This window comes from Nelumbo nucifera, chromosome 1 (genome assembly GCF_055504915.1).
Source record: "Nelumbo nucifera cultivar China Antique chromosome 1, China Antique-T2T, whole genome shotgun sequence".
Lineage (NCBI taxonomy): Eukaryota > Viridiplantae > Streptophyta > Magnoliopsida > Proteales > Nelumbonaceae > Nelumbo > Nelumbo nucifera.
Window position 1 is genome coordinate 119932980 of NC_142649.1, and position 24890 is coordinate 119957869.

General features: G+C 39.0%; 2 protein-coding genes and 1 non-coding gene across 11 annotated transcripts in view; all 3 read right to left on the reverse strand.

The window, feature by feature from the left end:
* The window catches only part of LOC104588125 (small RNA degrading nuclease 1-like), a 34693-nt gene extending 12704 nt beyond the window's left edge, over positions 1-21989 (reverse strand). The window contains exons 1-13 of one of the 9 annotated variants that reach the window (XM_088894083.1): positions 21783-21989; positions 21002-21193; positions 20837-20926; positions 13148-13216; positions 5774-5914; positions 5519-5635; positions 5372-5438; positions 5108-5220; positions 2393-2527; positions 2200-2307; positions 1901-2005; positions 1730-1795; positions 637-1352 (exon numbers count right to left, since the gene is read on the reverse strand). In XM_088894083.1, the coding sequence (XP_088750209.1) occupies positions 684-1352; positions 1730-1795; positions 1901-2005; positions 2200-2307; positions 2393-2527; positions 5108-5220; positions 5372-5438; positions 5519-5635; positions 5774-5914; positions 13148-13216; positions 20837-20926; positions 21002-21193; positions 21783-21815 (1905 nt within the window). In that variant the 5' untranslated portion in view covers positions 21816-21989 and the 3' untranslated portion in view covers positions 637-683. Of the gene's footprint in view, positions 1-544; positions 1353-1729; positions 1796-1900; positions 2006-2199; positions 2308-2392; positions 2528-5107; positions 5221-5371; positions 5442-5518; positions 5636-5773; positions 5915-12850; positions 13006-13147; positions 13217-20836; positions 20927-21001; positions 21194-21782 lie in introns of those variants that run through there. The other 8 variants (XM_088894084.1, XM_088894082.1, XM_019196101.2 and 5 more) reach the window with 8 other exon arrangements.
* LOC148803751 (small nucleolar RNA snoR137) lies at positions 3239-3405 on the reverse strand. The gene has a single exon (XR_016081781.1). It is a non-coding gene; the product is annotated as a small nucleolar RNA snoR137 (small nucleolar RNA).
* Positions 5945-12844, reverse strand: LOC148803752 (uncharacterized). Its single transcript, XM_088894090.1, has 3 exons — positions 8330-12844; positions 8032-8187; positions 5945-7889 (listed from the first exon to the last, which is right to left on the reverse strand). Exons 1-3 carry the CDS (start codon positions 8501-8503, stop codon positions 7785-7787), a joined length of 435 nt encoding a protein of 144 aa, XP_088750216.1. The 5' UTR covers positions 8504-12844; the 3' UTR covers positions 5945-7784.
* Positions 21990-24890: the final 2901 nt, after the last annotated feature.

Consider the following 24890-nt stretch of genomic DNA (forward strand, 5'->3'; position numbering starts at 1 on the left):
GCAGAGATCTGATCTTCTAACTCAAATTCATTGGGCAAATGCAGAAGCCGGCGACAAGTATCGCTCCGACTGCACCGCCATACGCAGAACCAGCTGCATCCCAAAACCCACCATATGCTTCCCTAGTGGCTTCTTACCCACAACCGCCAGCAACAGCCTACCCTGCGGCAGTTCCATACCCTTCGTATCCACCTAATACAGTAGTGTATCCGCTACTTACTTACCCTTTATTAATACCGGCATCCTCTCCTCCCAATCCATATACCCCCCCACCTTCGGCCTAGCCTTACCCCCCTCCACCAGGCATATTTCATTCATACAATTTAATTACCAATTCCTATTCTTTATCAAATATTCCAGTTTCTGTTTGTCTTTCACACCCTGCAGGCCCATATACTGGAATCTATCCCCCATCGCCTTATGAGAAGCAATTTTCTACCTGATTAAGTAGCACCACTATATGGTATAGTTCTTATATTTTCCCATGTAATTATTATTGAATGATCATGGATTGGAAGTTGTTTTGTCTGTGTTTAACATCAGGTTTTTCAGGGTAACAGTCTCTCTGTTTCTCTTCTAGAAATGATTCTCAATATGTTTTGCTGATGCATGTAAATTTCAATAAAAGATACTCACGTTCTGTATAATAATAGTGAAGATGAACACCATTACGCAGATGGTTTTCACTGTCCAACATGAGGTGGAAACCCTTGGTTCCCTATAAGAACAGATACTATCTTTTGCAAACTATGGATTTCATCATCCTTTTGGCACAGCTGCCGTTTCAGTCTTTCAATCTCTTCTTGATGGTAGTTGCGCTGATTTGAACCAGTTCTAGTCTTCAACTTGTTGATTGCTTCCTTACACATAACTACCTCCTGCTTCTTTCTGCTCTTCGACTTGTTGACTGCCTCCTTGCCCATATCCACCTGCTTCTTAGCCTCAGTTGTGCTCTCCGACTTGTTGACTGCTTCCTTACACATATCCACCTCCTTCTGCTTCTTTCTACTCCTCTTTCTTCTCTTCGACTTGTTGATTGCCTCCTTACCGATATCCACCTGCTTCTTAGCCTCAGTTGTGCTCTCCAACTTGCCGATTGCCTCCTTACCCATATCCACCTTCTGCTCCTTAGCCTCAGTTATGCTCTCCGACTTGTTGATTGCCTCCTCGCCCATATCCACCTTCTGCTTCTTAGCCTCAGTTATGCTCTCCTCCATTTGGAGTGATCTCTTATTTGGTTGAACAGATTGATCAATGATATTGTAACTGAACATGTTACAGACAAAGAAACTAGCAGTTACTCCAGTGCTCAGTTGAAGCAAGATGAGTTTCTGAGGCCGCCCAGATGAGTCCTAATAAAAGTGATAGCAAAATTACCATCAGTTCCTACTCCCAAAAATAGGGATGTGATTTCCTCTTTAATTTCCCCTTCTACTATCATGTCATTACTGGAGATGATATTCTATACATTAGTGGTCTGAAAGGAAGCATAAAGCACCATGGTAGAGACTAGTGGAATGTAATCTATATCTACATTAGAAAGAGGAAAGATGGGAGGCGTGGGATCCTCTCAATAACCATGGAGTTCATATGGGCCTCCTCTCATTTCTTACATATGTGGTTCCGTGTTTTTAAATTTACAAGTATTAAAAATATGGGAAGCCAATAAAAATCCTCCAAGAAAAATTGGCTGGGGTCTTGGGAGAGGTGAACTTCATATGGACCTAACCTTTGGCACTTTTTTTGCAAAACGTGGCCGCTCTGGGGTGCTCGCATGCTTGTCAGCCTGAGGTCCCTAGATGATATTAGAATTTTTTAACTACTATAGTTGTAAACAATGCTAAGGTAGATGTCTTTGGTAATATTCTTTTTAAGTAGGTCGGTTAGAATTGATGCATACCTCTCCTTTATTACCTTCAATTCTTTCAAATGCTTGATGTGCCGCTTGCGGATCCTTGAAAACGGCATATGCAAAATATTTTCGTCCTTTAGTTCTTGAAGTGAGCTGTCAATACAACTGTTAGCATGGTTTTCAACATCTAAGAGAATTACTAAAATGGGCTGGAAACTTTTGGACAATTTTGACATAGATTTCAATAAACCATCATATCGTGAATTCCAAACACCAGCATTATTCATCCCCTCTTGCCCCTACTTGAGGTCTTTAAAGAAAAATTAATTGTGTAAGAAGTATGAAACCTTAATATCAACTTCGAAGTCTTTGGGAAAGATTTTCTTTAATTCTTCCATTGACACTTCAACTGGTACCGTGTGAAGAAGCAGCTTCGCCATTTCAACTTTCAGTACCTATGATTTTGAAGAACATGATGCATTAGTAAAGCCTCCTGCATTGGTATATGGAATGAGGACATGTACCAAATTTCAGACTTACATCTCTACACGACAAGTCAATGACATCACCAAACCCCCGTTCTATCTTGGCAAGAACTAGTTTCATTGTATTTCGTGCACCATCTAAATATTTATGCTGAGCACACTTCTCTCTAACATCATTGCATGAACTTGACTGCAAATAAGCAAATCCAAAAACATTCAGACATCTGAAACAATATGAAATCTTTTGCCCTTTTATTTTGGGAAGAAAAACAGCATGAAATCATAATCACTTGTCTTGGTCATCATAGGCAATGTTAAAACGTTGGTATTGAGCAAATGATGTCTCCAAAGTTGAAATCAATTAAAGAACAGATGGAAGTGTTCATAAAATGTTCTGAAGTACTAAAGCAAAAATGGAATTACACTAAAGTGTCAATGAAGCTGAAATCGACTGGTCAACCAGGTAGCTAAATCCAGTTTCAGGATTGACCTAAGAATGAAATCATCATCATCATCATCATCATCATATAGGAAAAGGACATGCAAAATAGCACAATACATGACCAATAGCAAACATAAGGCCATGACTATGAATCATCATTAGAAAGTGAATTGATTGATAAAGTATTATTACCAAGACTTAAATGGTTTAGATTCATTTATACTAGTTGAACATACAAGTTAATATAAATGTAATGCCCAACATATCAAAAGATGTACTTACATCTGGTGAGACATGCTTATATCAGCCCCCATATTAGCAAAAATATTGCTGATGCAATTGATACAATGTTTCTTTCTATTTTTATTCCCTTATTTGAAAGGTAATAAAAATTATCAAATACTTAATCATTTTATACTTTATTGACAAGTGATAGACCACTATTGCTTTGGAGAGAAAAAATGTACCAGGAGACAGGTAGCAAAATGCAACAAAATAGAATATGCCGATGCTGCTGAGATATATTATTCAACTAATATATGCTTCTGCAACATGAACATATATTATTCCAGTAACTTATGCTTCTGTGACCCCATTTTGAGACCAGTTTACCAGTAAGAAGCAACCATTGACAAGTGACAGACTGCTCATAGATAATTAAGAGAACCGTGAATTAGAAACTGGAAATCAGGTGCATACATAGATGGAGGGATGATTTGTAGGTATATTGGGGGTGACCTCACCCAATCTAGGCAACTAATAGTCATATCAAACTACTTAATGGATTCAGAAATTGGCAAATTGGGGGCTGACCTCACCCAGACTAGGCAACTAATAGCCATGTCAAACTCATCGACTCTATGTTGCTTTGAAACTAGTAGAAGGTAATGATCATGCAGGAAGAGTCGCACCGAGTAAACCGAACCTTGCTGTGTTCATAAATCAATAGCCCAAAAAATTGAGGGACTTGAAAAGTAAGTTGGTTCTTCAAGTTTTTTGTAGCCCATGAGTGATGAACACTGCAAGGATCAAACCATTTACACAATAAGACCGCTTCCATTGAATAATCACTCATTGGTAGAAACCAAGTCATATGACTGAGTTTTATGGTTGATTTCAACCATGCTTGAGTTTACGCCCTGCTTGCATCAAGTGCTTCCTCCAAAGTGCTTATAGGGTCATCGGCAATAGTTAACCATTGAGCATGCGAATTATAAGAAAGATTATATAATTCTTTCCATGGTTTAACTCCTCTCTATAGGGGGGTTAAAAGAAAAAACTCCACTTTGTAGGCAAAATCAACATAAATTGCAAAACAAATTGTATTTCATAAAAATTACAAAAGAAAAGAAAAATAAAAAGGAAGTCACACCATGCAACATGAACAAGCTACCATTTCGAAGAAGGCTAGAGTTTCAAGTAAGACTCACATTGTGCATGTTACTAAGGTTTTTTCTCAACTGAAAGATGGTTTAGTTTGGTCAGGGCAGGGCCTACCGTTTTGAAGAAGCCTAGAGTTTCAACTAAAACCCCCATTGTACATGTTACTAAGGTTTTTTCTCGACTGAAAGATGGTTTGGTAAGGGCAGGACCTACCAACAAATTCAAAAGGATTTACAAAAGAAAAGGGGTTAAGTTCAGAAATCCCAACCATGTTGACCCTGTTGGGGAGAATTGGGATTTGCAAGGTTTTGATGGGAAAAAGAATCTGTCATCGTCTCCTATGGGGGAGTCTGGAAAAAATGGTTTGCTTGTGAAGGAGAGTGGTTGTGAAGGGCAAGTGGGGGAGATTGGGGTCAAGGTGGTGCCAAAGTGGGAAAGGATAGAGCAAGGTAGTTTTTGAAGAACTTTGGGTTTGTTCTTTTTGGGAGGGGAGACTTTTGCAAGAAAAGTTTTTGAAGAACTTGAGAGGAAAAGGAAGAGAGATTTATGAAATCTTCTGCAGGGGAAGGGGGAAATTTGGAATGAAGGAGGGCAACATGATTTATTTGATGGGGAAGATTGAATGTGCTTTTGGTGGAGTTTCTAGGTGTAGTATCCAGTGCTTGAAAGGAGGGTACTATGCCTACTATGCTTTCGTTGCTTGTTTCTCAAGATGTTCCAGTTGTAGTTTCTCCGGGTGCAATTCAGTTTTCTCTTTTCTATAATAAAATTTTCCTTTCACCTTTAAAAAAAAACCACTAATATGTTAAACAAGCATCAATCTGAAAACTGGTAGGCTAAATATTATTTCTCTCAAAAAAAAATATTTAGCATGAAATAGAAACAACAGAATACATATGATAACTGAGATAATTGATAGTAGAACACTCAAAAATCAAAACCAACTTGTACTTGGGGAAGTATTGCTTCAGAGGAGTTTCTGGTAGCAGGAGCATCCAAAGATTGAGATTCGAAAATTAAAGATGTATCAATTACTCTCGCATGATCAAATTTTAGTGCTGTAAAACAGAATGAGAAACATAAGGCTACAAACATGAATAATATAAAGTTAAGGCAGTGTAAATGCAGAAGAAAATGTAGGCATCTTAAAGAGAAATGGTAGTGAAAACAAATTTATGAGGTATACTCGTATATGAATGTGATCACTACCTTCTAGATAATAATTCAAACCATGGCCAATTAAAATAGCTCCATGCTTTAATAGCTTCTTCAGTGACTTCTGCATAAGACCAACTCTTTTCAGGAAAGGAAAGTGCAAGAAAAAGATGAACTCCATATAAATAGATGCCATATTACCTGTATATCAGCCAATGTACAAGTAGCTCCATCCAAATCCTTTGCAGAGATTCCAGTAACATGGGTTCTATAATCAGTAATAGCTTTGTTTGTCTTCACAAATTCATCAATTCTTACCTGGAATTTCACATATTTATACCAGGTGAAGATGGAAAAGAATATAATTGTCCTTTAACATAGACCAAAAGGTAAAATGAGCAAAACTTTTGGAAGCGAATATGTTGTATAAGAAATGATAGCATGGCTAATAAGTACCTCAAAATTGTGGTCTACAACACATACTTGCACTACCGCATCTGCACCATCCTCACAAAGAACCATCTCACAATCAATAGCATACATTGCATTTGACTCCACTATCTTTGAAATATTACCTAGCTTTGTAACCACCCACTCCTGCTTTGAGATTCCAACAAGTTAACAGGAAAGTAGATCATACGTGTCAAAGTCATCCATGTCAGATTTCATTGAAAGAAAAGGAAAAAAAAAAAAAAAAAAACTTCAGTTATAGATGTGCTCAATATATATATATATATATATATATATATTTATCAGTAACTGAAAAATTTTATTAAATAAGAGAAACATAAGTACAAGATATCAACTCAGTTCAAAGCAGAGAGGAAACACTAGAAAATGAAAGGGTGTATTCACTTGAATCACACACCCATAAAAGATTAACTTATATATGAAAATGTACATAGAAAGGACAGATTTGTCTTTCTCTTACAAAAAAGAATAAAACAAAAGAATAGTGTACATAAGTTACAACATAAAAGAGTGGTCCCAAGAGTCAAAAAAGGAAAGATGTAAGAGACATAAATCAGTCTCTACACCCCCCCCCCTCAAACTGATACCGAGGTACGAGCATCAGTTTGTCAACTAGAAACTGGTGGCGAGCATGAGTCATAGCCTTTAATAAGTCAGCAAGCTGTAAGGCAGAAGACATGAATGGCAAAGATATGTTTCCAGCAGGAAACTGATATCTAATGAAGTGGCAATCAACCTCTATATGCTTGGTTCACTCATGGAAAACAGGGTTGGATGCAATCTTGATAGCACTCACATTATCAGCATAAATAGGAACTAGAGATGACAACGAGATCCCAAGGTCATCAAGGAGGGCTCTTAGCCATATAATCTCACTGCAAACAGAGGACATAGCCCTATATTCAGCCTCAGTAGAGGACTTGGGAACAGTCGGTTGCTTTTTACACTTCTAGGATATGAGAGAGTCACCAAGAAAAACACACCAACCATTAGTGGAGTGTCTAGTATCTAGGCGTCCTATCCAATCAGCATCTGCATAGGCGGATAAGCCAAGAGAATAAGATGCAAGAAAGAAAATGCCATGTGAAAGACTTCCACGGATGTATCTGATAATACGAAGAACCGCTATCATGTGTAGTTGTCGAGGAGAAGAGACGAACTAACTGACCACCTGGACAGCATAAGAGATATCTCAACGTGTCACGATGAGGTAAATCAGGCTACCAACAAGCTCTCGATAAAGAGTAGTATCTGCTAGAGGGTCCCATCATCCTTTGAAAGTTTCAGATTCATCTCAAGAGATGTGTCAACCCATTTGTCATCACTCATCACTCGGGTTTGTAGATTTCACAAGACCCATTGCATATTTGTGCTGATTAACAAAATACCTGCGAGAAGAGTGAGTAACTTCTAGCCCCAAGAAAGAAGTGAGATGACCAAGGTCCTTCATCTTGAAGGACTGATTAAGAAGTTGTTTCAGAGAAAAAATGCCTTGACTGTCATCACCAGTGATAAGAATGCCATCCACGTACAAAAATAATAGTGTGATTCCTTGGGGACGTCTCAATATGAACAGTGAATCATCTGAGGGGCTCTGGATGAATCTTGCATCTATGATCACTGAACAAAATTTCTCAAACCATGCCCTGGGGGCTTGTTTAAGACCATACAAGGACTTTTTAAGTCGACATACCAAGGGAGAACCATCATAGTATCCTGGTGGAGGCTTCATATAAATAGTTTCCTTGAGGTCTCCGTGTAAGAAAGCATTTTTAACATCCATCTGATGAATCTCCCAATGTTTACATGCAGATATAGCCCAGCAATAAACGAGCAGTCTTAGCTATAAGGGAAAATGCGTCATTATAATCTATCCCATATTACTTATACCCTTGTCCCACCAAACGTGCCTTGTATCCATCAAGGCTTCTGTCAGAATTGAGTTTTCATAAATACACCCACTCGCTTCCAATTAGAGAGGCATCTGGAGGGGCAGTTACCATTCCCCAAGTATCATTATCAATAAGGGCTTAGAGCTCAGTATCCATGACTTCTTTCCAATGTGGGATAGCCATAGCCTTCCAGTGAGATGCAGGAATATCTGTGACAAACAAAACAACAAAAAAGGAGCTATGGTTTGAAGGAAATCTATAGCAATCAAGAGGGTGAGAAACACAAGATGAACGACGTAAAGGGGGATCGGAGGGTGGTTAGGGATCAAGGATAGGTGCAGGTGTACTTACAGGATCAAGAGAAGAAGAGGAACTCATGGCTAGGGTTGATGGATCAGCTTCTGGTGATGAAGGGGGCAAAGCAATAGGAGCCGGAGCAACTAGCCTTAGCCATGACTTCTTTCCAATGCGGGATAGCCATAGCCTTCCGGTGAGATGCAGGAATATCTGTGACAAACAAAACAACAGAAAAGGAGCTATGGTTTGAAGGAAATCTATAGCAATCAGGAGAGTGAGAAACACGAGATGAACGACATAAAGGGGGATCGAAGGGTGGTTAGGGATCAAGGATAGGTGCAGGTGTACTCACAAGATCAAGAGAAGAAGAGGAACTCATGGCTAGGGTTGATGGATCAGCTTCTGGTGATGAAGGGGGAAAAGCAATAGGAGTCGGAGCAACTAGCCTCTTCCTAGAATAGACATGGGGCAATTCTGGAATAGGAAGTGAATTAGAAGAACCAGTAGAATCAAAAGAGTACAGCATCAAAATGGAAGTAACATGCAACTTAAAAATGTGGTTAAAAAAGGAAATGTTTTCAAGAAAGATGGCATTGCGAGATACACGAACTCGACGAAACTAAGGATCATAGCAAAGGAAGCCCTTATGATTAGAGCTATACCCCACAAAAGCACACATTGTTGATTAGGGAATAAGCTTTGTGTACTCATGTGGCGGAAGGTGAACAAAACAGACACAACCAAATACATGAGGAATAGAAAAACCAGGTGAACGGTAATTCAGATCTTTTACTTCTTAAAGGAAAAGAATTTCTACAATGTTTGCTCAATTGACATGTCTGACACTGTAACTCACTAACTGACAAAGACTTAAATAGCTCAGGAAACATAAGTTTTAAAGACTCAAATAAAAGATGACCAAGACAATTATGCCATAAGTAGGCATGACTCTCACAGGCTCACTAGATGAACTTAAGGACTCTATAGCCACAAGACTGGTTTATTCTCCAACACGTAGAGACCATCCACCATGCTTCCTCTACCAATCGTCTTCCCCGAGGCCAAATCCTGAAACACACACAAAGAAGGAAAGGTCACTGAACAATTCAAGGAGTGAGTAATGCCTCTGCTCTAAATGCTTGTACTTGGTATATGTATATCTTTGCATAATGCCTCTGCTCTAAATAGGTAGATTTCGCTTGTTCCCATATTTCACAATCTGCTTCAGCCCACATAAACGTCTTCCTTACTTGTGGCAGTATGGAACACAAGAGCCATGACATCACCATACTATTTTCTTGGTTCCACCTGTCATGTTTAGCACTTCTAGTCTTTGGTTCCTTCACTTTACCATTAATATATCCTATTTTCCCCCTAGCAGTAATGTAAAGTTTAATTCCCTAGACCATTCAAGGTAGTTTAGTCCATCAAAGAGAATTACAGCCATGGGGAAACTCATATCCATTGCCCCACTCATTCCATTTTGACCTCCTAAAATCCCAGAAGTTACAGAATTCTTAGAGGACATGATTGAAACACTTTTCAGTTTCAACACACACCTTAAGATCTCTCCTGACACCCAAAAAGGTCTTAAAAACACACTAGAGATGCAGCCCACATGCACACATTCCGGTCTGGACACAACCTGAACATAGACTAGCTCCAATTATCCAAAAAAAAAATATTTTTTAGGTTGATTTCAGCGTTGCACAGGTTTAACAGTTGAGTCAGTCACAGTCCACCAATTTTCCAGTCATCTAAACACACCAACTACTAGAAGAGATCATAAAACAGTTGAGTCACACCAAGACAGGGTAAAAACAGGTCATTCATGACCTACAAGTATCCCATTCTCATGTATAGGATCACACGATCCACAGAAAAGAGGCCAGAACCTCACAATTCCTCTGACAGCATTCAGCAGTTTTGTTTCATAGGGTTTTTTCTTGGTACACGACCAAGAGAAAAGGAAAAAAAAAGGTAAAACAAACTTGTACCAGTCATAGGTCAACTTCATTGATCTCTGTTGAAGAAGACAGCAAGATAAAGAAGAAAGAACTTGTTCAATCTGCTCTCAGACCCAGTAGAACTGCTCTGATACCATATTAGCAGAAGAAAAGATGAGAAATAAGGAAGAAGAGAAGAGAGAGAGAGAGAGAGAGAGAGAGAAGAGAAAGGTTTGGAGAGTTCTAAATCAGTCTGGCAGCATCAGCTTATATTATTATATATAGGGTAACCATAATTACAAGGGAAAAGACCCTTATGCCCCTGCTGTAGTCAAAGTACATAAACAATGATTAAAAAAACTATTTTAACCAGACCAAACATACCCTAACTAAGTTAACTTAACAACTCATGTAATATTAGAAACTACTTCATGAAATCCCTCCCAAATGGACACCAATTAAGTCAACTTAACAACTTTATTAACTTAACATACCTATCTTAAATGAAATAAACTTAATTAACAAAATTAATACAAGTACATAGATAAAGAAATTTTTCATTAATGAAGCTAGTAAAAATATGAATGAATAAAATATTAATTTAAAATTCTTTGAAAAACAAATTAAAAATAGTAAGCATTAATAAAATTTAATTATTCATAAAAATAAAAAATTATAAATTTAAAATCAACAAAATTAACAAAAACAATATGAATTTATTTAACAATAATAAAAATAAACAAAATTCATTTTATTAATACATTATGGTATCTTGGTTCAATAATTCATAACAAGGGAGAGATTAAGGATCGAGAGGATGCCACCCAAAGAATTAGAACAAGTTGGGCACAATGGAGGGGTGCATTTGGACTTTTGTGTGAAGGCAAATATCATTTAGATTAAAAGGAAAATTCTATAGACAATTGTAAGACAAGCTATGTTGCATGGAGTAGAGTGTTCGGCAGTCAAGAAACAACATGTCCAAAAGAGGAGTGTTACAAAACTGCAAATGGTAAGATGGATGAGTGGAAAAGAAATAGAAAGGATAGGATTAGGAGTAGCTCCAATAGATTATAAAATGAGAGAGTATACTAAGATGATTCATACACATGCATAGAAGACCACCAACACCTCCAGTTAGAAAAAGTAATTTGTTACAAGTGGAAGGGACTAACAGTCCATTTAGTTCACGCGACCTGGATGAGAAAACAGGAATATTCACCGAATATTCCTATTTTCTCATGTCTGTTTTGAGAGACATGTTGCAATGCGATGTGAATAACATTCTCAAAATATGGGATACGGGGTCTCACCAAATAGGTGTGACCCCACTAAGAAACAAAAGTTGCGCGATGACAATGAGAAAATTTTGTCGAGGGGTGGACTGTTGTAATCTCCCACCTCTGCAATGGCCTGAACTCCGACCACCTGTATCCTTCATCTCTGGCGAAGTTTACGGCCTCCGGTAAGTACTTCCATCCCGTTTCACACCGTTAAGGTTATTTGGTATTTCATTCCACCGAAAAATATCATTCCCTTCCTCCCTCAACTTCGACTTCAGATCTCAGACGGCAAGGAGATTATGTCCCCGAATCATATGTGATCTGTCTCCCCTCCCACATTTTGCTCTCGATAACCAAATCGAAGTGCTCTTGTCGTCATCCATGAACTCGAAGCTCCGGAGATAAACCTCAGGTATTTTTTTCTTTTTTTTTTTTGCATTTTTCTGTTAAAGCTTCCTTGAGTAGAGTGTAGAGATAGCTTGCCATTCTCCCACCTTCCTTTGATTTCTTCTTCTAGATTAACTTTTGAACCTAGGGAACCAACTTTTGACATTTGTGTTTGATGGAATTGCTATGTTAACTATTACAAGTAGGCTATATCTTTAATATATAGGAGTTTTTAATTGTGTCATGTCAGCATGACACGTGGCTATGTTCATATATTATTTTGCCATCATCCCAAAAACAAGTCTTGTACTGTCAAAATGGAGATTACACGGATCATTCATTAATATGGAATGAATCCAACCATTCTACAAAATTTTCTCAGCAACCAAACACTAGGAAGCAGATTTTGTAGGATAAATGATCTCAACAACCAAACATAGGAGACAAGATTGAGAAAATAAATTTTCACTTCTCATCTCATCCTTTCCCATCCCATCTCATCCTTTCTCAGCAATCAAACGGACTGTAAAAGAGCTAGAGGTAGACTAAAAAGGACATGAATAGAAGTAGTAAGAAATGATTTAAGCACTAAATTTAATAACAGATATGGCTTTAAATAGAACAAATTGGCAAAATAGGATTCATGTAGCCAACCCCATATAGTTGGGATAAGGCATGAATGGTGATGATGATGATGATGATGATGAACAAATTAACAATCACTAAAAAATTATTAGTTATACAATTATTTTTAATTAAACTCTAAAAAATTAATAGAATTTAATAAATGTTAATAAAATTTAATATAGAGGTGCAACTTGAATTGTAGTTAGACTGGCTAGTCATAACCTAAAAAATAATGCATGAGTTGGATCATCTCCATTGGAAATGCCATTGGGTTCATCAGCTTCAATTTTGTTTTACAAAGCATGTGCATCAGACGGGTTCTGACTAGTAACATCTTAATTCTGAATAGTGTTGTTCGCCAAAAAAAATTTCTGAATAGTGTTAGAAGAACACCAGATAAGTTTTGAAGGACAATGACCATAAACAACATATTAGAAATATTCATCACCATCAGACTCGGATCCAATTTTTAGGTTCAATTTCTTTTGTTTCCTTGAAAGCCATGTTTCTCTCTGGTCTCTTTTATTTGAAATAAGAAAACACTAAGACAATGAAGAGTCCAAATATCATTTCATGTCTGAGTAACAATTATTTATTTCATGAAAGTATTTATAATGAGAGAGGATGAACCTTGGTGCAGCGATTGGGTTGCTTCATTGTGACCTGGGTGACCAAGGTTCAAATCTTGGAAACAACCTCTATCTGCAGAGGTAAGGCTGTGTACATTTGTCCCTCCCCAGACCCTGAGACACAGCATTGGCTGGACCCTCATGCACTGGGCTGCTCTTTTAAGTATTTATAATGACAAGAAATAGTTTAAGGAAATAAAATACAGAAATAGAATTTACATAAAAAAATGTGCTTAATAAACTAAACAAATAATAATGCAAAAAAAAAAGGAATAGTGATCAGTAAGGAGGAACAGACCTCATTATATGATGGAAAAAAGTAATTGAATGGATACAGTGGGTGTTGAAGAGTGAAACGAACCAGCCTCTAGTAAACAAAAATAAGCACATAATCAATAAAATGATAAACTTACATACCTAAGCAGTTTGTAACGAATGTTAAGAAAGTATAGCAGTAGGCAAAATTCCACAAATGAAGTGGAAACAAACACAATAAGTTTCTAACTTTATTTAATTCATCAATGAAAGTTACTGTTTCCTATCAAAAAATGGTTTCTAACCCGATCCCTATGCCATCTTATAGGAAGATTATTTGACCATCCACATAAATCAAAACTGACAAAATTTGGATGTGTAATGGCTATTGTTAAAATAGTTTATTTATGTTTCATTTATTATTTTTTGTTTGTTAGGGTCTCTTTGGTTGGTTCAAATTCTTTTTTATTTTTCTGTTATTGTACTTCACTTATATCAGGGGCATAAGGCTCTTTCTCCCTTTTTAATTTAGACGGCCTATAAATATCAATAGATGCTGGCGCCGCCAGCACAGTTCCATTGTCACCAATCTTACCTCTTCTCTTCTTTCTTCTCTTTTCCTTCTCTTCTCTTATCTCTTATTTTTCAATCGGCTTTATTGTCAAGATGGTGTCAGAGCAGGATTATTGACTGTGAGAGCAGATCGATCAAGTTTCTCTCTTCTTCAACTTGCTGAATCTGGGCAGAACAGAGAACTGAATCTGGGTTGATCAAAACTAACCTGCGACTGGTACAGCCCTATTTTTTTCCTTTCTTTTCTTTCCTTGGCCGTGTACCAAGAGTAAAAAACGAATGAATCTGATCTACTGAATGTCGTCAGACCCTTGTGAGGTTTATACCTCTTCTGTTTTGGATCGTGTGATCCTGTACCTGTGAAAAGGTGACTGTAGGTCACGGATGACCTGTTTTCTCTGTTGTTTGGATTGATTTCATATGTGTAAGGATCTCTCTTAATGATAAATGCTCGTAGACCTTCTAGAAAGTTAGTAGGCTGGGACTGTTAACCCATACAGGTCTGAAAAACAGTTTGATCGTACCTTTTTCTTCTGGAAAGTGGTGTTGTTCTTGTGCTCAAATAAAGTCCAAAACCGAAGTGTGTGCGGACTAGTCACTCGTGTGTGGAGCATTTTTTTCTTCTGATATAAGGAGAGATCCTAAGTTGAGTGTTGAGACTGAAATTCTGTTTTGACCATGTCCTCTGAGAATTCTGCTACTTCAAGGGTTTCAGGAAATCAAAATGGAGTGAGTGGGGGAATGGATATGAGCTTCCCCATGGCTGTTATTCCCTTCGACGGTCTAAACTACCTTGAATGGTCTAGGGGAATAAAACTCTACATCACGGCTAGGGGGAAAATATGATACATCAATGGGAAAGTGAAGGAACCAAAGAATGGAAGTGCTGAATGTGATAGGTGGAACCAAGAAAATAGTATGATGATGTCATGGCTCTTGGTATCCATGCTGCCACAGGTAAGAAAGACATTCATGTGGGCTGAAACTACGTGTGAAATATAGGAACAAGCAAAGTCCACATATTTAGAGCAAAGACACTATGCCAAGATATACCAACTGCAAGCTGAATCCTCTACTTGCAAACAAGGGGAGAGAAGTCTCTCGCTGTACTATTCAGATCTGACATCGATCTGGAAAGAACTGGATCACTATCAAAATGTGAATTGGAAGTGTGATGAAGATGCAAAGGCATACAAGTCACTCGTCTCTCAGCAACGGGTATTTTCTTTTCTCTTGGGGATGAATTCTTCATATGAGTCTATCAGGGTGCAAATCTTGGGAAGTAAAGACTTTGACATCAGTTCAGGAGGTTTATGCCCTAGTCCGGTCAAAAGAGAGTAGAAGAAGTGTGATGAATTGTACAAAGGGGGAGCCAATTGCCCTAGCTGTCCGAGGAAGTACAGATACTAATGTCGAAGGTTCCTTTAAGAAGGGTGATTCTTAGAAGAGAACAAATGACAAAAGTAAATTTTGGTGCACTCACTGCCATAAGACAAGACACACCAGAGACATATGTTGGGATTTCCATGGAAAACCTAAATGGACATAGGATTTGGGTAAGAAGTCAACAACTAATCAAGGTAAGAAACCAATTCAGTAGAATCAGAAAAAGTATAACTCAACTAATATGGTATCTCAAGAGACTAGCCCCATGGTAAATCAGGAAAGGCATCCCAGTTCTGACCCTAAGGAAGATATTATCAACTCCTTTCGTGACCATTTGGAGTTATATGGTAGGACTCTTCACCAGATGGATTTTGGTCCTACTCCTACCTCCTTTGCGTCTACATCAGGTAATATTGCCACTGCTTTCCATGTGTCATCTCATACATCTAATTCCCCTAGGGTAATTGACTCCGGAGCCTCAAACCACATGACCAGTAAGTCAAATTTATTTTAGGCAATATAACCTTCTCTCTAGGAGAGATAAGGTGGGACAAGCTGATGGTTCATTCTCTACCATAGCCGGCTAAGGAACCATATCTCTCCCACTCGGCCTTACCCTCTCTAATGTGTTGCATGTTCCTAAATTACCTATAAATTTGCTTTCCATTAGTAGTATTACTCACTCCTTGAATTGTTCAGTTACTTTCTTTCCATCTTCATGTTTTGGAGAATAAAGTTGGTCTCGTGGCTAGTCCTTGAGTTCATTCAATGAGGATCAAGCCTATTTATGGCACAGTCGTCTTGGTCATCTTTCTTTTGAGTCATTAAAAGTTATGTTTCCAAAGTTGTTTAAGTCTTTGTCAGTTAGTCAGTTGCAATGTCAGACATGTCAATTGAGTAAACATTGTAGAAGCTCTTTTCCTTTAAGAAATAAAAGATCTGAATTTCCATTTCATATTGTCTATTCTGATGTTTGGAGCCCTATTACTCTACCTACTGAGGTCGGATACAAGTACTTCATTACTTTGATTGATGATTACTCTAGATATACCTGGATTTACCCTATGCAATCTAGAGATGAAGTGCCTAAAATTGTGAAAGATTTTCAACGCATGGTGTTCACCCAGTTCCAAACTGAAATTCATATTTTCTAGTCAGACAATGCAAATGAATACTTCCATAATGATCTCACGGAACTCTTTGCTTCAAGTGGATCTCTTCAACGAAGCTCTTGTGCTAGGACACCTAAGAAAAACGGTGTTGCTGAAAGGAAGAATTGTCACCTTCTCGAAGTAGCTCGTGGCTTATAACTTCATATGAATGTTCCGAAACATTTTTGGATGGATGTTCTGTGTTCTGCATACATCATCAACCGTATGCCATCTCGATTACTAGAGTATAAGACCCCACATCAGCTTTTGTTTCCTTTAGCTCCATTGTCCCCCATTCCAATGCATGTTTTTGGGTGTCGTTGTTTGTTCATAACCTATCTCCTACTCGGGGTAAACTTGATCCTCGTTCTATTCCTTGTATTTTCCTTGGTTACCCTTTATCTCAAAAGGGGCATCGTTGCTATGATCCCACCTCTTGCAAGTACTATGTCTCCGTAGACGTATCCTTCTTTGAGAATCAACCTTTCTTCTCGAATTCTCCTCAGAGGGAGAGTAGGGTTGAGTTGAAACACACACAGGCTCAAACTCAACTTCCTCCTCTTCTTGATCCTCCTCCATTCCGTGTCTTTCTTCGTTGCCACAAAAGCCAGCAAAATTCAAGAACTGTGGAACCTAACACTATGCAACTAACACCATCGGATTCTCCGAAGATAGATCATTCTCATCCGCCAGGTACACTTGTTCCTATTGATATGCCTAAACCTTTCAATGTTGATTCCCCTATCATTGATGATCTTGATGTTCCCATTGCTAAGAGAAAGTGTGTTAGATCATGTACCACTAATCACCCTATCTCTCACTTTGTGTCCTATGACCATATTTCACCTTCATATCGTGCATATCTCTTGTCTGTTGATAGTATCCCTATTCCTAAGAAAGTAGTAGAAGTGTTACCAAAACCTAAATAGACAGATGCAATGAAGGAAGAAATTGATGCACTGCACAAAAATGGCACTTGGGAGTTGGCGGATCTTCCTAAAGGGAAGGAACCAGTGGGATGCAAGTGGGTATTCACAGTGAAACACAAGGCTAATGGAACTATTAAAAGATACAAGGCCAAACTGGTGGCGAAGGGTTTTACACAAGTATATGAAGTGGACTATGTAGAGACATTTGCTCTAGTAACTAAGATGAACTCTATCAAGATTCTTCTCTCATTAGCAACAAATCTTGATTGAGAATTTCACCAATTGGACATTAAGAATGCTTTCTTGAATGGTGACTTAGAAGAGGAAGTGTACATGACCCAACCTCCAGGTTTTTGTGCCAAAGGCAATAAACAGAAAGTGTGCGGGTTAAAAAAATCTTTATATGGGTTAAAACAATCACCTCGAGCATAGTTTAGTAAGTTCCACTTAGCAGTTCAATAGATGGGGTTCCAACAATGCCAGTCAAACCACACTCTGTTTGTGAAGAAAGGTGAAGGGAAAATTCCAACTTTAATATGTGGATGACATAGTGATAACAGGATACTGGGAGACTGAGATACAAAACCTGAAAAAATTCTTAGCCACTCAATTTAAGGTGAAAGATCTAGGACCCTTACGTTATTTCCTTGGAATTGAAGCTGCCCACGCTCAAAAGGGCATCTTTATTTCCCAACGGAAATATGTACTAGATCTTCTAGAAGATACAGGCAAGATAGGGGTGAAACCAATTGACTCACCAATTGAACCTAACCATCAGCTAGGGGGAGTTCTTGAAAGATGTGAAGAAGTTTCAGAAACTTGTAAAGAGACTCTTATATTTGTCTATGGCCAGACCTGATATTGCTTATGCAATGGGTGTCCTTAGTCAGTTCATGCACAACCCTAGGACAACTCACTTTGAAGCCACAGAGAGAATCCTTAGATACCTCAAGAAATATCCAAGAGCTAGTTTGTTGTTCCAGAAACATGGACATTTAAAGGTGAAAGTATATACTGATGTTGATTGGGTAGGGCAGTCGATGACTAAAAGTTTACCAATGGGTATTGTACCTTTGTAGGAGGTAACTTGGTCACTTTGAGGAGTAAGAAGCAAAGTCTGGTGGCTAGATCCAATGCTGAAGCAGAATACAAGGCTATGTCTCATGGAGTTGCTGAAATCATGTGGATAAGAAACCTATTAGGTGAATTGGGCTTTGTAGTCAACAACTCCATGTCACTCTATTGTGACAATAAAGCTGCCAACAATATTGCTACTGTCCTCCATGGTAGGACGAAACACATTGAAGTGGATAAGCATTTTATTAGAGAAAAACTTGTGAGTGGAAAAGTATGCACTTCATATGTCAGCTCAGAGGAACAACTTGCAGACATCTTCACCAAGGGTCTTCAGCATGTGAGGCATAATGTCTTGTGTGACAAGTTGGGCATGATTGACCTCTATGCTCCAACTTGAGGGGGAGTATTAAAATAGTCTATTTTATGTTTCATTTATTATTTTCTATTTGTTAGGGTCTGTTTGGTTGGTTTAAATTCTTTTTTATTTTTTGTTATTGTACTTCACTTATAGCAGGGGCATAAGGGTCTTCCACCCTTTTTAATTTAGACGCCCTATAAATACCAATACATGTTGGCACTGCCAACACGGTTCCATTGTCGCCAATCTTACCTCTTCTCTTCTTTCTTCTTCTCTTCTTTCTTCTTCTCTTCTCTTATTTTTCAATGAGCTTTATTGTCAAGATGTAGGAAGCATTAATGTGACCTTTTTGTCCTCCATCAAAAGGAAAAAATAAAAAACAAATGCCTTTTAGAATTAGAGGTTCCAGTGGAAATAGTTTGGCATTATTTTCAGGGTCTATTGATCAAGAAAACTTCGTACAAGCAGACACTATAGCAATTGTGCTAGGACTTAGGGTGGTTAAAACATGCAACCTTCAAAATCTGGTATTGGAATGGGATAGGGCTGTCAATGGTTTGGGTCTACCTGACAGAACCAAACTGACTAAACCAATTATGTCGGTTCTGGTTCTGTAGTTTTGTCTCAATAAATAATTGGGTTGGGTCCAGTTCTTGTTGTTCCAAACTGATTAAGACCTGAACCAAGTATATAATTAATAGTATATAAAGGTCTCCTGGTAAATTTCATAGAGTATATAACACAGTTTAGTTAAAAACAATTGTTTTACCAATATATAAACAGCAATGTTTTAAAACGCGGAGGCGTGATGCAATGCGTAGTTCAGAACATAAGAGGCATAAGCCTCGCAAACACAAGGAGGTGTAAGCCTCCTTAAGAAAAGGGAGGGATGAGGAAGAAGAAGAGGCAGAAGAGTCTCATTTCTTCCCTTCCCTTTCTTTTCCTTTCCTTTCCTTTTTTCCTTTTTCTTTCTTTTTTCTTTTTTTCTGTCATTTTACATGAGGTGTGCATGAGGCGCATGAGGCGTACGCCTCTAGCATGCTTCATGAAAAAAGCGTGTGAGGCATACGCCTCAGAGGTGTCAGCACCTCTGGCATACGCCTCAGGGCGTTTTGGGGGCGCCTCTAGGCGAGCCTCCCACGCCTTTTAAAACACTGATAAACAGTACTATTTTATTGTCATTTCTATTAATGTTATATAATCAAAAATAAAGTTTTAAGTTGTTATTATCATAACTAATTATAGATGTCAAGCTTAATTGGGCCTGATCCAATTATCCCCGATTAACAATTGGTTCTGGTTCTGAGTCCAACTTATGGAACTGATTAATAATCAGTTCCGGGACTGGTACACCCTGTCCCAAACCAAACCCAACCCATTGACAGTTCTAGGAAGGGATTCTAAAGTAGTGGTGCAATGGCTGTAGAACCAAAATTTGACTCCATGGCCATATAGAAACACAACGTAGGAAATTAAGCTACTAATGAGGGACAAGGTAGTGGATGTGCAATGTATTTACAGATCAACAAATGGATTTGCTGACATACTGGCAAAACAAGGGGTTGGTAGAAATCATTCTTACTGGGGTATGCTGGGGGAGCTTATTTTAACAGAACGAATACAATGAATGTGACTCGATATGGGTAGGGAAACTTTTTCTCTTTTTAGGTGATGCCCAGTGTCATTGTATATATTCCGATTATTTTTCATCATTCTTTAATAAAGGTGTGGTTATCCTTCAAAAAGTTAAAATAAAAAGCAAGTGTCCTTCATTGTTACTTAATGAAGTTCTAAAAAATATTTGTTACTCAATAAAGTTTTATGGGAAAAATGTCATTCATTGTGTACATTAGCTGTTCAATTATGTTTAATACGAAAAGAGAAAATTTAAAAAAAAAAAATCACATAGAAGTGTCCTTCAAAAATCCATAGTGTCATAGTTTGACGCATGCCCAACACAAACACTTAGCCATTTAGGAGAGTCCATGCAACACTGAATGGAGATCTATTGGATAAAATCCTGGGGAAGGTTGTATAGGAAGACTATCATGCAATCTATCATATGGAGAGTTATGTTACCTAGATATGGCAATGACATAGTTGGGCAATATTTCAGATACAGAATTTGCACTAAAAATTGAAGTATCCAACTCCAAATATTGGGAAAAAGAAAAGAAAAAGATTTTAACCCAGATACTGCAAGCTGCAGTTATAGATCTCCATTAACCACTAATTATGAAGTTCTATCTAATCCATACCTGCTGAAGGGATTCAAGATTTGGAGAGATCCTAAGAAGATCTTCCATTATTTTACGGTTAGAAAGACATCGATATGTTCTGGCCAAAATCTGCAAAAAAAGAAAGAAGCCAATAGTGACATATTTGATAGTGAATAAAACCTTAAATGGAGAAAAGATGCTTACCTTTAGATCTTCCTCTTCTGTAAATGTCTTTAGAAAGGTTGCCAATACATCAACTGGCATATGTTTAGGATGATTCCATCTAGAGCGACGCTTTTTATCATTATGATTATGACAACGCAAGAATTCGCACCAGTCTCCTTTGGCACCCTTCATTTTTAGCCTTTTTGTCAAGTTCACCATTCCAATAAGTACCTGACCAAATTAACGTGTCAACATAATGGAAAACCCAAAGAGTGTGGCATTTTACGATATATGCTGACGACACGGAAACAGACATCTGGAAAAATAACGCCAGGCCACACCAGTAGAAAAATCCAGCTGATAAGAAGAAACAAACAGTTTTATGTTTCTTAGGGAGCCAGTTATTTAGCAACAGACTAATCATAGTTCAAATTTACATGTAAGAACATAGCAAATGGCTAGCGTTTAAACATGGTTTGATGCCCATGGAACTACATTGATGTTCAACCCCGTTTCTATGCATCCAAAGATAAAGGGAAAATGGAAAAAAAAAAAAAAAGGAAACTTTAATTTTTGTTGGCCCTAACACTTATGAGACTGAAGTGAACTCCCAGGTGGAAGTCATTTCTGGCCAGACTGATTCCAGAAAATCCACATGAAATACGCACTCTGAACCTCCAACCTCCGAAACAATAAATTCTCTTTGGACACACTCCATATACGCTGATTAATAAAATCAATTAATACTCAGCAACACAAAAATATATCAGCAGAAAGAAAAAGGGAGAGATGAAACAATATGGAGGCAGGAAAGGAGTACCTTCTTATTCGCGGTTTCGATCTTTGCATCCATCTGCGAAGGAAGAAGATGGATTGGAGACCGGAAATAAAGCGGAAGGGAGTGTAGGAAGCAGGTACTCCAAAAACAGTCGTTTGGACTTTGGAGGTTGGACTTAGCGGCCGCTCGTTTGTAAATGTTCGAACTTCCAACGCCAAACCAGATATATGCTTACAACGGATTAGGTTTAATTGGTACGCCATTGGGGTCGGATAGGGGAAGGTTTTGGATTTCCTAAATGCAACAACCAATAAGTTGACATAGGGATAATCATTTCAGCTAGACCTGTTTATGGGCCGGGCCGGGCTTTGACTCTTTATTAATAGAAAATTGTTAGGCCCGAGCCCGAGTTCGGCCCGACCAACGGGCCTATAACTTGGGCCCGAGCCTGGCCCTAATAAAAAGCCCGAAGCCCGAGCCCGAGCCCGAAGCCCGAAGCCCGACCTAATAAAAGAAATTCAAAATTTTCCGACATTTTATATTTTAATTTAAATGTTTTTCCCCTATTTAAATGAACAATGGGCCTACAAGTGAATCAATGACCTCAAATTAAAAAATTTATTCAAATAGACATCACATAGGGTTTTTACTTAGGTTTAACTATAGGTCGAGCCGGGTTTACTTAAGTTTAACTATAGGTCAGGCTGGGCCGGGCTCGGGCCGGGCTATTTTGGCAAAGCCCGAGCCCAACTCAAATTTTATGCGGGCCGGGCTTTTTGGCCCGAGGTTAAGCCCGCGGGCCAAAAAGCCTGTTTAAGCCCGTCCGGGGGTCGGGCCGGGCCAAGATGGCCCGTCGGGTCACCCGGCCCATGAATAGGTCTAATTTCAGCCCGGTCGGAAATTTCGGGCTTGGGCTTGTGCCTGCATTTTGTGTTCAGGCCCGGCCCGGGCCCTGACCCACATGAGGCCCATAAATTTTTACCAGTTGTTGTTTTGGTAATGGTCCTATAGGCCCATAGTACACTACATAGTTCATTCACCCACAATCCTTTGGCTCGAGATAACCGAGCCTTGAGTTCTCGTAGTATTACCCTATTGGTGAGTTCGGCTTGCCCATTGGCTTGGGGATGCGCTATCGATGTGAATCTCTGCCTTATTCCAATTTGATCGGACCAATCTTGAAACTTAATGTCTTCGAATTGTTTTCTGTTGTCAGAGACTAATACTCTTGGTAGGCCAAACCTACACACTACATTTTGCTAGAAAAAATTTTGAACGTTGCGAGTTGTTATTGTCACCAAGGGTTATGCTACCACCAACTTAGTGAAGTAATCTACAACTACCACCAAAAACTTTTTTTGTCCCTTGGTCGGTGGGAAGAGACCCAATAGATCTATGCCCCATTGCGCAAATGGCTATGGGCTGGTCAAGTATCTTAGGTCGGCAGCGGGTTGATGTAGGATGTTTGCATGTTATTGGCACTAATCGCACCGCTAGACCAGCTCAGTTGCGTCTACTTTCATGGTGGGCCAGTAGTATCCTTGTCACAAGGCTTTTTGGGTGAAGGCCCTGCTCCCTAGGTGTCCTCCATAGAGGCCTTCATGGATCTCACGTAGAACCTGGTTTGCCTCAACTTGTCTTAGGCATCGTAAGTAGGGCATCGTGAAGGATCTCCTGTAGAGCAACTCGCCTACTATCACGTAGTGGGCTGCTTGTCGCTCTATTTGCCGAGCTGCATTTCTTTCTTTTGGTAGCGTGATGTGTTTCAACTAATCGTAGAGTGGGTCAATCCAGCTTGACTCGGCGGTAGTGATGTTGGCGACCTCCTCTCTTGCTTTTTCTATCGAAGGTCGTGGTAATTCTTCTATGTAGATGGTTCGTTTTATCGAGTCAATCATGCTCTCTAATTTGGAGAGGGCATCAGCCTCCGTGTTTTATGATCTCGGAATTTGTTGGAGATACCATGATTCAAAAACCGGTAGGAGTCCTTTAACTTTGGTGAGATACGCCGTCATGGAGGAGTCCCGAGCCTCATAGTTTCCATTTACCTGGTTTACGAGGAGCTGTAAATCGCTGCATATGACAAAGTGTTTGGCTCCTACTTCCTTTGCTAATGCAAATCCTGCTAATAGGGCCTCATATTCAGCTTTGTTGTTTGATGCTCAAAATAGAAATTGGAACGCGTATTCCAGCTTTGTTCCGCAAGGTCCGTATAGTATTAACCCAGCTCTGCTTCCACCTCGGTGAGTCGAGCCATCTACATGAAGTATCCAGGGCTCATCCCAGCTCGCTATCTCGCAAGGTGGGGGTGCCGTGCTGGATAAAACTTCTATTGCTAGCACCATCTACCTGGGCGACAACGAGCTGAAGGTCCACTCGGCAATGGAATCTGCCAAGACCTGCGCTTTAATTGTTGTGCACAGCTCAAACCGAATTTCATATTCACTGAGCTCGATTGCCCATTTGGTGAGTCTTCCCGAGATCCCTGGTTTCAAGAGAATTTGCCTCAGCGGCTGATCTATTAGCACCACTATGGAGTGCGCCTACAAGTAGGGTCTTAGTTTCTGGGAGGCTAATGCCAAGGCGAAAGCAAGCTCCTCAATGTTTGGATACCTTATTTCGGCGGCATGAAGTATTTTGCTAACATAGTATACTGGTAATTGTGTTTTGTCTACCTCTTTGACAAGGACTGAGATTACCACTTCATTACTTGCAGAGAGATAGAGTTTGAGCTCATTTCCCACCTCCGACCTGGTTACCAGAGAGGGCGAGTTGAGGTATTACTTTAGTTCGTCGAAGGCGAGTTGGCGTTCCTCGGTCCACTCAAAGGTCTCGTTCTTTTTTATGGCCTTGAAGAAGGGAAGACACTTCCCAACCGATTTGGACATAAACCGATTCAAGTCCGCTATTTGTCCTGTTAATCTTTGGGTTTCATTAACCATCTTTGGTGGTCTCATGTCTAAGATCGCTTGGATTTTTTCCAGGTTAGCCTCTATACCTCGCTGGCTGACGATGTAGCCAGGAACTTTCCTGAGGTCACACCAAAAGCACACTTGTTTGGGTTTAATTTTAGGTTATGTTTTCGTAAAACTTCTAATACAAGATCTAAATAAAAAACTAATTCTTTTGAAAATAGAGTTTTTACAACCA